We start from the raw sequence: 15112 nt of genomic DNA on the forward strand, positions 1-15112 counted from the left end.
ATACTCTACTGTCTAAATGTTTTTTTGTTTTTTTTAAAGGATACACTGCTTTTCATCCTGTACTAATGGCCCCAATCCACACGACTGGCTGTTGCCTTGTTGTCTGTCACTAATGATTAAGACCAGGTTTGTATTTGGCACCTTTTCAGCTAGGTATTGCCTAGAAAAGAGAAGACACACAGAAGAGAGATGAGAGCACTTTTTCAACTTAAGAACCTGAGTCGAGGAAAGACACAGTCTCACTAAAACATCCTCACAGGAGATGTGGGAAGTGGAATATTTAACCCAAAACGGATACAGAGGAAGATGCAGGAATGGTGCCTTACATTAAAAAAAAAAAAAATTCTACTAGAATTGATTGCAACTCAAAAAAACAACATTTTGGAAAAAAAATAAATCTAAAATATGTTGTGTGACACACTTTACCTGGTGGAGTTTGCACACTCAAATAAGCCTCCAAATGATGTCTCATCGTTCTCAAAGAAGTACTGCGTTTGCTCTGTGATGCACACCTCTTTAGACATTGCATCCGACACTTGATCGTCCGTTTCAGCTGTCGGGTGATTTGAGAGCATGTAGAAATTGACTTTATGATTAAAAATTACAACAATATTATCAGCTTAGATAACAACACACATGTGCACGCCACATTTTCAACCAGCAGACTATAGGCGGGTCTGCACGAGTGAAGGAGCAAAGAAGAAACAAATTTGTTACAGATGCCAACAAATTTGATGTGTCAAAAGCGTCGTCTCCCTGCAACAACAACGCCTCAGTAAATTTATAAAAATCCAACTCTTGAACTCAAGTATATTTATTAAGCATGTAAATAAGTCCATGTTAAACCGTTCCTATGCAAATTCTGATTTCTAAGATGTTATTTTCTATGGACAAATACGTTACGTTTTTCTGAAACCAAAATAATGTTTACAACAGCCAACAAGAACATGTTTACAAAAAATAAAACAAAATAAAGAACATGTGCTTCCTGCAAATGTCTGCTTGTAAAACACAGTCGTGACACAAATTTTAAGTGGCAACAGCAAAATTGAGTCAAAACTGTGTTTTATTAGACCAAAACTGGATCCATATGGCAGGAAATAGAATTAATCCAACAAGGGAACATCTCCATCAAAAAACAGACGAGCCTTTTCTTCAAGCTTTGTTCTGAAGTCGTTTGTGATCTGTCATTTCTGATACTTCATTTGTATCTGCACAAAACCCGGCACCTCATGTATCTGCTTCACATGTGCAACAATTGAATCTATCCCAAGAGGAGGATTTGATTGAGTTTACAAAGATTATTTTCAACAACAAAAAAAGTTTAAGGCCAGTTAGTTCTTTTGCCCAAAAGCAATTTTTGACCCTTTTACAAACCAGTTACATCTGATGGGTGAATTCCGAGTCATAGTCTAATTAAAGCTTCAAAGTCATTTTCAATGAACCAAAAACCAAGATTTAAGGTTAAGAAAGTATCTTAAAAATTAAATCAACTGCACTCACCTGCATCCAGAACATTTGGTAATGTGATGCTGACCAGCAACTGTTGCACAATTGACCTAAATCCAAAGACAAGTTCAAAAGACATAGAATATTAAACAATCAAAATATCTCAACCAATTCAAAGGTACATCTCAATCATTTAGAATACAAATTCCAGCTTATTTCAGTAATTTAGTTCAAATGGTGAAACTCAAAAATAAATTTGTTACAAATATTCCAAGTAAAAATATTTCTGTTCATTTTGATTATTATGGCAAATAGCTAATAAACCCCCATTCTCCTGCTGAAAAATAAAAACAGTATCTTGCACTGGTCACAATGTCCAAATCAGGACTACTTGGGAGTCCTAAATCTGAGCAAACAAAAATTACATGAGAGGTTCCACAAGGCTTTACTCTTGGGCATTGTGTAACCTGCCCATTGCTTTATCAATCATTATGTTTTCCCAAGATGCCCAATGATATAATATTTTTAAAAAACTTTCATAATTGCTAGCTGATGAAACACAGCTGTATTTTTTGAGTCACTACATGAACACAGTCTCTTACAGTCAATGAGAGAACGGGTCCATGATATCAACGAGTTGATCGGTCAGAGTTTCATCTCCCTAAATACATCAAAAACAATAGCCATTTTGGTCCCAAACTACGGAACAAATGAGCCCCATATATATGACTAAATCTCTAAAACATGCAAAAAAACCAAAAAACTGGCTGCAGCTAAAGAGTCAGACCTAAATTTTGACATCCACAGAAAGTAAATTATTAATTATTATCGCAACCCGTCACCAATTTAAAAGCATCAACAGAGTTATGGGCTTCTTGTCAAAACAGGACATAGAAAGAAAACATATATTTTAGGAATAGTGTCCATACAGATCACTGAAAGAAAAATTGTTAAAATAATAAAAATAAAATAAAAAATTGGGTAGTAGCTCATTCTAATTGCTGCTCCAAGAGTCCTAGCCCCACCAGGGGGAAAAATCTGATTACTAGCCCCTAAATCACTGCACTGACTATTTGTAAAATAATAAAGTTGGTTTGTAAGGCTCTGAATGCAGGCCTCAATTTCAATTGATGGTCAAGTATGAACCATATGGACCCCCCTCAGGTTATCAGAGACCTATTTTGTGTTCCCTCGGCCAAATACAAACCAGGTGAGGCAGCATTTAGTTTCCATGGTCCTGAGCTATAGGATAAATTCCCTGAAAACATGAAATGAGCAGAAACTGATGGCTTCTTTAAATCAGGACTAAAAACATTTTTCATCAGTTTATTCTTACTGACCTAGTTATTTATTCATGATGTGCATTTTATTGTTGTTTTATATACTGCTTTGGTCTTACAGCTATACTTTTAATGCAATACTTTAATATAGTTTAGTTTTGTTACTTTTCTGCATAGCACTCCGAGTTACACTCTGCAGAAATTCTGCTTGTCTTATTTTTTTTACTCTATTAGTTACATATAAAAATAATTTTTTTTGAGAAGCTAAATGTGGGTTTTTATTGGCTGGAAAGCCCATATATATCAAAATTAACAGATAAAGATAATAGAACAATTTCATTCTATATCCAAGTTCCACTTCATGAAATTATACTTTTTGAGTTGGATATTTATTGCGATTTAGTTGGAAATTTCAAACTAAATTTTGTACTCAAATAAAAGTCGTCCAAACCAAACTGCAAACTAGCAACAAAGTGACTCAAAGGCTCAATTGCATCTTTTTCTAATTAAAAACATATGAATGTGAGGTTTTGGCCGTGATTATAGTCACACTGTCTGTGGCCTTCAAATTCAGCTTTACAGGACATATTGTAATACAAGCTGGTGATGACATCAAGACAGTGGGATGGAGCATAAATCAATGGAAGATTTTGTGGAATGTTAACCATCTTGGGAACAATTTATCTATGAAACAGATGCTATACTGTATGTGCATTTGGAGGAACAAATCCTTGGCTGCTTTTCATTACGAACTGGACTGAAGGATTTACAATGTTGGCTTTAAGATGTTTGAATTTGTACGAAAAAAGGGGAGGGGAATGAATCTAATTGTATCCATATTAGGGAAAAATAAACTAAAAATGACTCACCAGGCTGCAGCTGTCGCCCACCATCCCAAATCCAATATATCTGCTATTGTGGGCTAGAAGAGGCAAGGGGGAAACAAATATCAAAAAACAGACAGTGAATGAAGAGTTTAACAAATCATCGTAGGCACATCCTGTTTATTTTCACAGTGGCTGCTCAGATTTACAAGGCACAAATACCAACAAGCCCTGCCAAGGAGTTTTATTTTCTTCTCTTCTCTGAGGAAATTAGAACGCAGTTCTCCCGAACAGATGCTCAGAGTAAATATGCAAACAAAGCACCGGCAAGAAAACAAGGTAGCCAATGGGTGGAGGGAAAGAGCCAACATGCTGCTTTGATTAGGGTTAGCATGCGAGGGCCTTGTTTTGGAGAGTCGCCGCCGTTTTCCTGCACTCCAGTTGATGGCAAGTTGAGTCATCAAGGAGTTTTTAAACCTACCGTGTTAGAGGCATCACCCGCCGCTGATGGGGCCTTTGATCACTGAATATGCCTTTCATCCTATCCTGATCAATCCAGTGTTTTGTACACATTCTAGGTCAGGCCGGGAAATTACACATTTTCATCTGTCCATTGATGAGGACGGTAAACACTTTTTCTTTTTTTCTTTCCTGGGAATCAGCTTTTGTCTAAACCTTGAAGCACCCAGAAAAAACTCGTCCGTCGCTGTGATCTCTGCATGCAATCTGCGCCGTTTTACTCCAATTTGTGCATTCTGGAAGTGATGTAAAGCAGTACCTGTTTCTGCATTTCTCCATGTGTTACTCAAACACATTAGACCACCTAATCTTGTTACTGTTACAGCAACTCCCACTCAAACACTTTTCACCATGTTTCTCTACTCCCCCACCCCCTCCATCCCCTCATTTGCTATATCCAGATTTATGGCTCCCGGGCGACTGATGACCTCTGTGTGTGAGCGGGCAAATATAAGTTCAAATCGCTACACTTGCATTCATCTCTCTGCTCATGCACGCAAATTAGTAAAAAGAACATGTATGGATATGGAAAGGTGTGAACACGGCCCTGGGTGTTTTGCGTGGACGGTCTCTGGCTTGTGTAACTCACCACATAAATGGATCGCAGGCCTGCAGCCGCTTTGCTCTCTCTCTTGGGCTCACAGAGAGACTGGTAGTCGTAGGTGCTCTTGGCGGTGAACAGGGACGAGTTGACCAGAGTTCTCATGAGGTCAGGGTCGATGATACCAAAGAAACAGCCAATCTAAAGTTGGGAATAGGGAGAAAGCGTTTTCTTCAGTATTCGCTTCACTCTCGATGGAGAGTGCAGGGTTCATGGCACGGAGTTTTTAAAAAGAAATTTGATTCCAAACAAAAACAGAGTAAGAAGACTGAAAATTTGCCTCAGGCCCAGAGGCAAAGTCTCCCGGTGTGTGACTGCGTGACCTCAAAACTTATAGGGGAAAACAATTTCAGAAACAAAGGCCAATTAAATTGTTTTGGAATGGGAAAAACACCTATAAAGTACACCTTGTAGGAAAAACCTGACTTTACTGAGACTTCATGATCTATGAACTTCTTCACATTTTACTTTCTTTTAAGGAAGGTTTTTTGCAAGCAAGAACTCCAGATTGTGGAGTGCAGGATGGACAGTGTATTCTGCAGAGTTACCATCAGTCTCTTGGCTACTTCCTTGATTATCACTGAATTTACCCTGCCTGTCAGATCAGCTGTTTAAAAATTTTGTAGGTCTCTCATCCTCTATCCATTTTAGGATGAAAAATATGAGAAATGTTCAAAGGTAAGGTTGTTGTCGAAAGAAATATGAATTTGTTTCTTTCTACTTTGAAACTCAGCACAACTTTGTCTTATGACGTACAATTCCAGTTCAAAAAAATTTGGAAGTTTGCAGTTCTAAGTAAATGTTAAAGCATTACAGCAATTTCCTTAATACAATGTATATACATTGCATGGTTGAACAGGGATTTCACAGACACTAAAACCAGGATGACAGACTTCATTACAATATAGTGAAAACAGTCCATCAAGCAGCTGTAATCTCAGAGGTGTGACATGACCGCGTGTTCGAAAGTGTTTAAGTACTCATGTATCCAGGTGGGAGCTCTCACATACAGTAAGTATCTTGTTGCACATGTGCTTAAATGCATGTGTGAGCACTTTAGGAAATGCAAACTATCCTTTTCCTTCCACTTTGTAGGGTCACTGTTAACAAGCGGCCCCTCCACACAAGCTTTCCAGTTTCTAGGCAAACGATATATAAATCTTCCAATCCATAAGGTAACGAGAGCCTTCTACTCTTTCTCAGCGCAGCAAGAGAAAATAATGAATTAACGATCTCAGCCTCGCCGGCTGCAGACTCCCAGAAGGTACTTAGGAGTATGAAAAGGAATGAGCTGGGGAGAGAAAGTCATAAAGAGGGAAAGACGTTTTGCTCCTCAAGGAAATATGATTGAGCGCACACAGGCCTCTACAAACAAGGCTGCTGGCTTTTTAGTACGGCTGCCAAACATCAGAGGACAGCTGATTTATCCAACGGACACCCAGCCCTGATTAGGACAGAGTCAAAGCTGCATGAAGCAAAAAAAAAAAACAACAACAAAAAAATTTCTCAAATGACATCAGCGGTCCACTGTTAGCATTTAGCACAAGAAATCAGGGGTGTTGTCTGTGGTTGCGTTTGCGTGTGTGTGTGTCAAACGGGTCAAATTCCATTGAAGAGGCTTCAGGAGTACAAGTGTTTGCATTTCGAAAGGCAAACTGATACTAAATGACATTTACCTTAACAACTAAAAACAGCGATTAAATTAGTACAGTTGAAGACGAAAGCTTGATCCTGAGCAAGAATGAGTGAAAACTGCCCAGAACTTGATTCTCCACCCAATATATATTTTTTCAAAATAGGCCAGTTTGTGAAGAAATAGATAAGTCTCATTAGCACATTAACAACAGAACAATATCTAAATTTCAAAAAAATATGTATTTTCTTTTTTGGCTATTTCAGAGACCTCTACTTCTCTCAGAAAGTTGGTTTAAGTATTAAATAATTATATATATTGCACATTTTTATAGTTCAGGTGATCAGGTGTTTAATAGAACAAAAGGTCCATGTTGAGTTTTGTGGATGTCTTGCTATAAAAATTTACCAAATTAAAAATACATTTATAACCTGATGTGGACCCGAATATCCTTGATTAACTCATTTGTGTCTATTTTAAATGGCCTATAAATAATTGATCTATCTAATAATGTAATAATAGTGATATTTATGCTGCAAAAACACAAAATCTTATGGAGTATTTTTGGTGTAGTTTCTAGTACAAATATCTTAGCACTTTAGAAATAAAACAAAACTAACTGGCAAATAACTTTTTAGCAAGAAATAGGAGCTTGTTTTAGGCCAATAAGTCCTTAATATTGATACAAAAGTGCAAAAGTAAGTTCATTGGCAGGTTATTCCACTTATGAGATTTTTTTTTACGTTGTAAGTGAAATGGACATTTGCACTAGAACTAAATCAAAAATACTTGATAAGATTTTGTGTTTTTGCAGTGTGGATAGAGATTTAGTCAAAAGCATCTCATAAACTTATCACTGGACCAAACTTTAGTGCTGCTTTAGAAGCTTGCAACCTTTTGGAAAATTAAAGATTCAGATGTCTGAGTTAACACTGCTAAGATGTCAAGCAATTCTGAATTAAAATACAAAGGCCCACCTGATTAACATAGTCCTCTTGATTGGACATCACCATGAATCCGCCATCATCCAGAACGACACAGTCTATATTCTGAAATTACAGAGATGATTATGCAGATGAGCCACTATGTAGTTTCAAACACCCCAAAAGAATTTATTTAAAAAAAAACACAACAATAATAGCCACTCTTACCGGATCACCTTTCTTACAACCACAGATTTCATCCTTGCACTTTAAACACAGAGAAACACAGTCAAACATTGACACTGAGCTGCGTTTGAACACTTCATGCCGATAAACATCTACCGTACTTACATTCATCCTGTAAGTGATGTTGATGAAGCTCTCCATCCATGCATAGATGTCCAACTTCACACCCACAACTGAGCAAAAAAAAAAAAAGAAGAGAGAAAAAACATAAAATCCAGACATCCTAGATCATACTGGTCCTCTGTGTCAACTTTACTCTTTGAACCTGAGTATTAAACTTGGCTAAAGATCACAGGCGATGAGATGACTTGATATGTGGTTTGTGTATGTGTGTTAGAGAGCAGGGAGAAACAGATGAATGAGGGGTGGCGGTTATGAAATAAGAGTGTGACTGTGGATGATAAAACTGTGGTTCGATGGTTGCAAATGTAGGTGTCTAACAAGAGGCACCGCTGTAAGTAGGCAAAGAGGCTTAAAAAAAAAAAAAATCAGGTTTCAACATTAGAATGCTGCTTACCTGCTGGCTTGAGTGTAATGTTGTTAATTTCGAGGTTTACTGCTCGGCTCACGAGGACATCGTTATCACTTTCTGTGCAAAGGAGACAGGAAAATTTATCATTTTTTTTACAAGCATCTTTTTAGAAAGCAACCCTGATTATATAGTGCCTGATATTTGACAGGTTTACCAGTGCAGCGAGTTGGAGTAAAGATGTACACGTCATTGTCTAAACTTCGCTTGTAAAAACTCGATTCGTAGGTCTCTGCGTCTTCTTTCCAGTCCAGCCCGGCACTGTTGGGCATGCAAGCACACGATGAAATCCAAATTCTGCTTTTTTAAAAATAATTCAAATTTTACGTTCTCGCAATCCCGTTGCAGTTAATTTACATTACATAGTACACAGTAGTACTTTCAGTTATTGATGAATTCTTTAAGACGATATTGTTTTTAATTTTATAAACTTCAGTTTAAGGAATTTTGGCAAAAAGAGAAAATTCCTTCACCTATGACTATTTTGTGAATAAGAAAACACGTTTAAAAGCTGATGAGGTCGAAGTTTTCCTGACTTATTAGTGGGAACAGAAAAATCGGCATCAAAATAAAACACTTTACACTAACATCAAAAGATTCAGATTACATCTTTTGGAAATAAGAGCCTTTCGGATTTTGCCAATCTGTCTTCTGAGCCTTACTACAGGTGCTACATTAACCTACTGCCATTCAGAAATGTTAATCAACTGAAAAAAAAAAGTTTTTTGTGAATCTTATTTTCTATATACCTTTTGGGGAAGACGCGAGTGATTCCTCCATCAGTCGCAACAAATCTGGCAATAACACCCTGCCTGACAAGCAGGGAAAATGCAGCTATAAGAACATGGTAACAAAAACCTGAAATACGTTTTATGCATGCTTGACATTTACTGGTGATGTTGAAATATTCAAACCATCTGTATCGCCAAACAGCAAATACGACCGCTTTACTTACTGCAACTCATTCCGTTTCCAGATCTTGATCAGATCAGAGGTGATGCCGGCATCAAGGAGAAGCCGGTTTACAAGCTCCACATTACCTAAGCGGAAAAAAAGTACATTACTTAAACCTAAAATTTTATAATTTAATATGAAATGACTGAAGAATAATTACAGATATTGAAAAAAACTAATGACATGGATTAAAAAAAGAGGAGAGTGAGCTTAAACAGAACACAAACATTTTCTGCAATTTCCAGGAAACCAAAATAATTAAACCTCAGGACTAAAAACACCCAAAAGGCTCAAAAGGGAGCAAAGTCATAGGGAACCCCCCCTCCCCGTTGCAATTCAAAATTCTGTGGTGTAGGTGGTGAAGTGGTGCAGGTGTAAAGAATACTTTTGCAGACATCCAACAAGACCACATGACAAACATAAGAGGCGATAAAAGGGATTGCCCCTTTTTTGGCCGTTCCTGGCTCTTTGAACCCACCATCGACCCGCTCCAGTCCATAAACGTCAGGGTTCGCCGATACACCTCCGCCGCCACCTCCCCCAGTCTTTATGGCACGCCTCACACATCAGACAGAACAGCTGGTGTAACACTTTGGTCCCCTCCGAGCCCAACATCCAGTGGTTTTCATTAGGGATTCTTTATTGAAGGCAGCCCAGGAATTCCTAATGTACTTCTTCGCCACTGCAGTGGCTTAACCGCGTAAAGCGTGTAACGATTCCTGAGCCGCCAATCCTCCACATGGGCCGCGCTCCTCTCCCTCCCTCATGGTTCTCTGTGGACTCCATTAAACTAGCAGCTAATAACAGTGGAGGTAATAATTCAACTGGGTGAAAAGTTTTATTGGATTGATCATGTTGAGATGTTTGAAGTAAGTCCTTAAATGCAAACCATCAAATTAAACAATGGAACGCAATAAAAGAGCCCTTTTATAAATGTCCAGGGAACATTTTGCTTTGCTCAATGTGCCAACAAATGGGTAATTCATATCAATAAGAGTATGCCAGAAAGGGTAAGGATGGTAATGCGTTGGTCAGATGTCACGGAGAAGGTCCGTCGGACCTGATTTGTGTTTTATTGCTCTGCTCGCACTCTGGGCTGCATGTGTCCTGCTCTTTTTCACAAACACACAGTAATTGGATGAGGTCGAGCGGCTACAGGAGGGGTGTGGGAGGCATATAACTGGTGAATGGGCGTGTGTGTGAGCGAGAAAGCCGGCGTGTGTGTCACAGCTAAGCCGATGTGCCTCACACATGTGCAGCCAGGCATGTGATGGTCAAATCTTTGGAGTTAGCATCAAATAGGTAACATGAAGGGAGGGGGTTCCACATTACAAAGCTTTGCCAGGTCATGCACACCAAACCATCCGGCCAAAGCTCAGTGGAATGACAGATTTGGGAGCATGGTCACTTAGAGAACTCACATTAAATGCATTAAATTAAAGAAAGGCAAAGATAAACTGACTGACTGCATTCCCAAGAACGGAGATAAGACTGTAGATGTTGCCAAGACAGTCTCCACTGTGTGTATTTATGCAGATTAAGCATATATTTGGTGTTTGAACTATTAAAATAGACAGTTGTAAAGGTTTTTATGGGGATTGTGGTCCCCAACAACCACAAAGACCTTAATCTTTGGGAAGGCTTGTTCATAGTATCTCTCCATCCAATCTGATTGAGCTTGAACAACTTTACAAAGAGGATTAAAAAATACCTTATTACCTAGAACGCTAGTAGAGATGTACTGCAATGATTGCAACAAAAAGAGAGCCTACAAAAGCCCCTTATCCATGGTCCACTCTCACTCTAGCCAGTAAATGTCTGGTTCCGTTCTAACCAAGTTGGACGCATCTCCATCGGCAGTGTGTCCCTCGCTATGTGGGCAAGAATGTGGAGGGCCGTGCATGCGGGGGCTATGGTTGAAGTTTTGATGATGTCATTTACTAAATTTTGTTGGCCTATCTATATGCTTGTTGATGTTGTACAATAAAGTGTGAAAAGGGTTCCTCGTGCAAGGCACTAGCATTGCTGAAAAGAGTACGATTACACTTACACATAGGGTTGTTTGGAGTCTTTGTGTCAATATAATTGTTGAAGTCCATCAGGTACTCTGTGTTGTTCGTTTCCTTGTCAGGCGGCTTCAAGTCCTTGCAGTACATCCTGAGGAAAACAAATGTATAGACATACTCAGTCAAAGCAGTCATGTTGGGAGTGAAAGTAGGATTTGCATGTGTTGCATGTAAACATACCTTGGTGCAATAAATGTATACCCATACTCATCAAACTTGTCTGCAAGCAGGCTCTCAGAAACTAGAGATAAGTGAATAAATATCACTTAGGTTAGTGTAAAGCGGTTGCGATGACATCACTGGGAATAACGAAAAATGTAATACATTTTTAACAATCCTTTGGCAGTGAGCAGAAATCACACCTTCTTGGTAAAGAGATATTTGAAGAGCAACTCCATTAACATTTAAACAAAAACACATATGACAGTTTGCCCATTAATCAATTCCTACCACAATGTGGTACTTGGACGATGGCATTTTATTCCAACCTGCAGATCAGTTTATTTCGCAAAGTTGAAAAGTTTTGATAAGTTACATAATTAGATTTTGTAATGTTTTTCAAAGCTTCATAAAACGCTCCATTATTTATTAGAATAATGGAGATGGCATGAAACCAGCAACCCATTGTAATGGTTAAAACATTTTGTATTTTATTGAAATTTATTAAGTGCTCTGCCATTGATAAACCTGCATGTTTCTGTGCATAGTCAAACTTTACTTTGATATTTTCTAAATAGTTTGCCTTTTGGCATTTTGAATAAAAGTGTGTTTATATTTTGAGAAATGTTGTGCAGCTTTTCATGAAGCTATATTTCCAGTTTTGTGTAATGTTTTGACTCAAGAACTTGACTTTGACAGCCACCAATTTAAACTGATTTTCTGCTCTCTCCCTGCTGCTCAGAAATGTGATGCAGCTTTCATAAATACGATTTTCCATAGGAATGCCATTTAAAGTTTTTTTGGTTTGATTAGGGGGTCATAATTTGTAATGTTTTATTAGAATCAGCGGACCCAAACTGGGATCAAAACCAAAACAAATAAACAGAGGCATTAAGATTTCAAAAAATCTAGTTAACTTGAATTATTTGTAAGATTTTAACAGAACCTTTGACAGTTTCTCTCATTCAAATGTCATTCTGTAAAAAAAAAAACACACACAAAAAAACCCCAAAACCTTTTATTTACATGGGTACAAAATGCTTTTTTTTATAAGGCAGTTATAAGGGAGAACATGATGACACCTTTGTATGAAATGAGGTGCAAATTAGTGAGATGGTGAAAATACCTCTTTGTAATCATGTTTTGTATACTAATGTGCCAGTCATTAAAAAATTATGGGTATAGTTTTACACACATCTGCTTAGGATTAAATCAGTAATGATGAGCAGTTAGGGAGGCTTATTAGATTTAAGAAAAAAACAACATAATAGATTTTATTTATCAGTGCACAACTTGAGCAACGTTAATTGATTAAAAAGCTAAAAATAAACATAAGATGATGAAATAATGTGACACAGCAAAGATTGGGAGAACAGACATGAAAGTATAAAGAAAGGGTACTTGCCATCTTTCCCTGGAGTAGAAATAATCCCAGAGAAGAGAAGGTGAACAAACAGGAGGATCCCCCAGGGAGGTAATGATGAGAAGGAAAAGAAAGGGAGGGGAGAAAGACAGGGTGAAACCACAGAGGTCAAAGGTGACAATATTTTATTCACAGAGCGAGTCCTGAATAGAAATATTGCATTGCAAGCGGAAAATTTCAGGTCTTTGGATGCAGATGGTGCTGATGGGGAACACACAGAAAGGCTTAGACTGCGGTCAGAGGACGTGTTTCAGAACTCGAATTAGCATCTTTTTGATGAATTGATGAATCTCAGGAGTTACCAAACTTGTTTGAAGGATTTACTTTACTTTACTTGGATTTTATGTAATAGACTAAACCAAAGGCTCAAATAATAAGGTGGGAGGAAGAAGATACTTTTATTTTTTTAAGCATTTTGTGCAACTAAAAGTGCAAAAAGTGAGACATGAATTTGTCCTCAACCCCCCTCAGTGTCTACTTCATGTTTTAGTAGTTCAAATATGCTTCAGATTTGGTATTGGAGCATACGCATGACACTTATAGTTTCCTTCTCCCTTACAATTATTTTGTATTCAAAAAATTCATATAATTCAAGGAAGTGTTCGCAATGTGACAAGGGTCAGAAATTCAAGGGTGCAGAACAGGAGGGAACTGGGATGTGACATTTCTTCTGGTTCAGTTGAGTTGCGATACTAAAGTTTTATTGTCAAAAAAAAATGAATAAAACGAAAATATGAGCCAGGTTTCAGTTTCAGATGAGCTTCAAAGCATTATGAACTCTGGAGGGTTTTGACTGAACGCCCACAAATGCGAAAACTGATGACCCGGCATTCAGAGGGACAAACAGAACAGATCAAGCTTAGTGTGTAAAGAAGAGTCCTGCTGTTCATTAAGAGTAATTTACCAAAGTTGTAAAACATAAAATGAGTCAAAAAAGGAGAAACTGGAGAAAACTCCAATTTATACTCTGAGTACAGTCACGGCTTTCTCCTTTATGGCTTCACCTTTAAATAATGCAAACATCCTGTTCGTCTGTTCTTCCTGCTACAGTGGGCCGGTGCCAAAACCACATCTGAGGGCCATTGGAACAGTCAAAGCAGGTGGGGGAGTTAATACATACATGCGCTCACACACACACAGACGCACACCCACTGTCTGCAAAAAAGGCTGGTGGGATGCCTTGCATGCAAAGAGCCGACTCTGGGTGAAATAATCTCGCTTGATTCATCGTGATGAAGTTGTCGTTAATTGGGGGGAAACAAACGGAAAACAAAATGCTTTGGTGTTTGAGTCTGCAAAGTTACATCCAAAGTGTGTGGGTGATGAGAGAGAGAGCCGAGACAAGGATGGCTGTGGGGAAAAGTACAGAAGGGGGATACTTGCCCAAAAATGCTGCGGAGGTTCCAAAACAGCAGGAAGGGTTAGGAGTTCAGAACAAGAGGTTAAAAGATTGAGAAGAGAAAGGAGGGAATTGGAAAGAGACAAGAAAACAGGGTTACACAATATTTTATTCAAATGCGCATTGAATAAGAATATTGTACGCAGAAGTTCGAAACAAAAAAAACAAACAAAAAAAACTTTACAGTACATGTGGAAAAAGGAAGGTAGCCAAATTTCATCTCTTGAGAAAAATTAAAATTTTACAGAAGACCAATAATAGTAGTAGTAGTAATAATAATAATAATACATAGGGTAATTTTTTAAATAAGCTAGTTTTGTGTCCAAGCATAATGATGGAGTAGTACAGGGTAAACATTAGCAGTGAGAAGCAATAAAGAAGAAGTAAAAAAGTTTAGAGATTCATAAAAAGAAAAAAAAAAGATACAAAACCTCTCAATAAATAACAAATAACAATTTGTAAAATTTATATAACATAAAAGGTTTCACTTTGTAAATTAAATCACTATGGCATGTTAACTTTTCGAAATTTTAATGTATAGAGATGTATTTTCTTAAAAACATTTTCCTTTCTTCACCCAAAAAATTAATATTTGCATAATATCTCAACATAAAATGAGGGGAAATTCACTTGGAAAGCGTAGGGGCACATAAACTGGATACTGATTGCTTTAAGACAAACAGGAAAAGTTTCCATTTTAGCAAATCGGTCAAGTTAAAACAAATTGGTGCCATTCAGAGGATGTAAAATAGACAGCTAAATTGTTTTTATACTCATTTTCTAGTTTGCACTTTAATAATGCAAAAGTGAATCTCAGATGTTTGAAGTTCTTTAAAGGTCTTCCAAGTTTTTCAGCCTGGTTGCAACTTTATTTAATAAAGCTGCCAGAAACAAAACACGATGACATGCTTTGTGGTAGATGGAGCAGCTTGAAGTGAGCTCGAAGCATCTGCCAACTGATATTATTTTTTTTGTTGTTTATGCACACACACTGGGCACCTAAAGTGATTTTTTTCCAAACAGCTGGAAAGATGGCAAGGTTTGAGAAATGCATGCAAATTGAAATGTATCATTGTGGATGCAAATTCTAATAATCCAAAAAGAGAG

At 37.7% G+C, this 15112-nt stretch overlaps 1 protein-coding gene across 3 annotated transcripts in view; it reads right to left on the reverse strand.

Moving 5' to 3' along the window:
* The window catches only part of cacna2d1a (calcium channel, voltage-dependent, alpha 2/delta subunit 1a), an 82386-nt gene that overhangs the window by 11384 nt on the left and 55890 nt on the right, over positions 1-15112 (reverse strand). Inside the window, exons 23-38 of one of the 3 annotated variants that reach the window (XM_028043722.1) lie at positions 13990-13998; positions 12589-12597; positions 11205-11265; positions 11009-11115; positions 8960-9044; positions 8754-8816; positions 8162-8265; positions 7993-8064; positions 7581-7648; positions 7458-7496; positions 7284-7355; positions 4662-4814; positions 3599-3651; positions 1504-1559; positions 427-553; positions 45-160 (exon numbers count right to left, since the gene is read on the reverse strand). In XM_028043722.1, coding sequence (XP_027899523.1) covers positions 45-160; positions 427-553; positions 1504-1559; positions 3599-3651; positions 4662-4814; positions 7284-7355; positions 7458-7496; positions 7581-7648; positions 7993-8064; positions 8162-8265; positions 8754-8816; positions 8960-9044; positions 11009-11115; positions 11205-11265; positions 12589-12597; positions 13990-13998 — 1194 coding nt within the window. The remainder of the gene's footprint in view (positions 1-44; positions 161-426; positions 554-1503; positions 1560-3598; positions 3652-4661; positions 4815-7283; positions 7356-7457; positions 7497-7580; positions 7649-7992; positions 8065-8161; positions 8266-8753; positions 8817-8959; positions 9045-11008; positions 11116-11204; positions 11266-12588; positions 12598-13989; positions 13999-15112) is intronic. The other 2 variants (XM_028043723.1, XM_028043724.1) reach the window with 2 other exon arrangements.

The sequence above is a fragment of the Xiphophorus couchianus genome, chromosome 17 (genome assembly GCF_001444195.1).
Source record: "Xiphophorus couchianus chromosome 17, X_couchianus-1.0, whole genome shotgun sequence".
Lineage (NCBI taxonomy): Eukaryota > Metazoa > Chordata > Actinopteri > Cyprinodontiformes > Poeciliidae > Xiphophorus > Xiphophorus couchianus.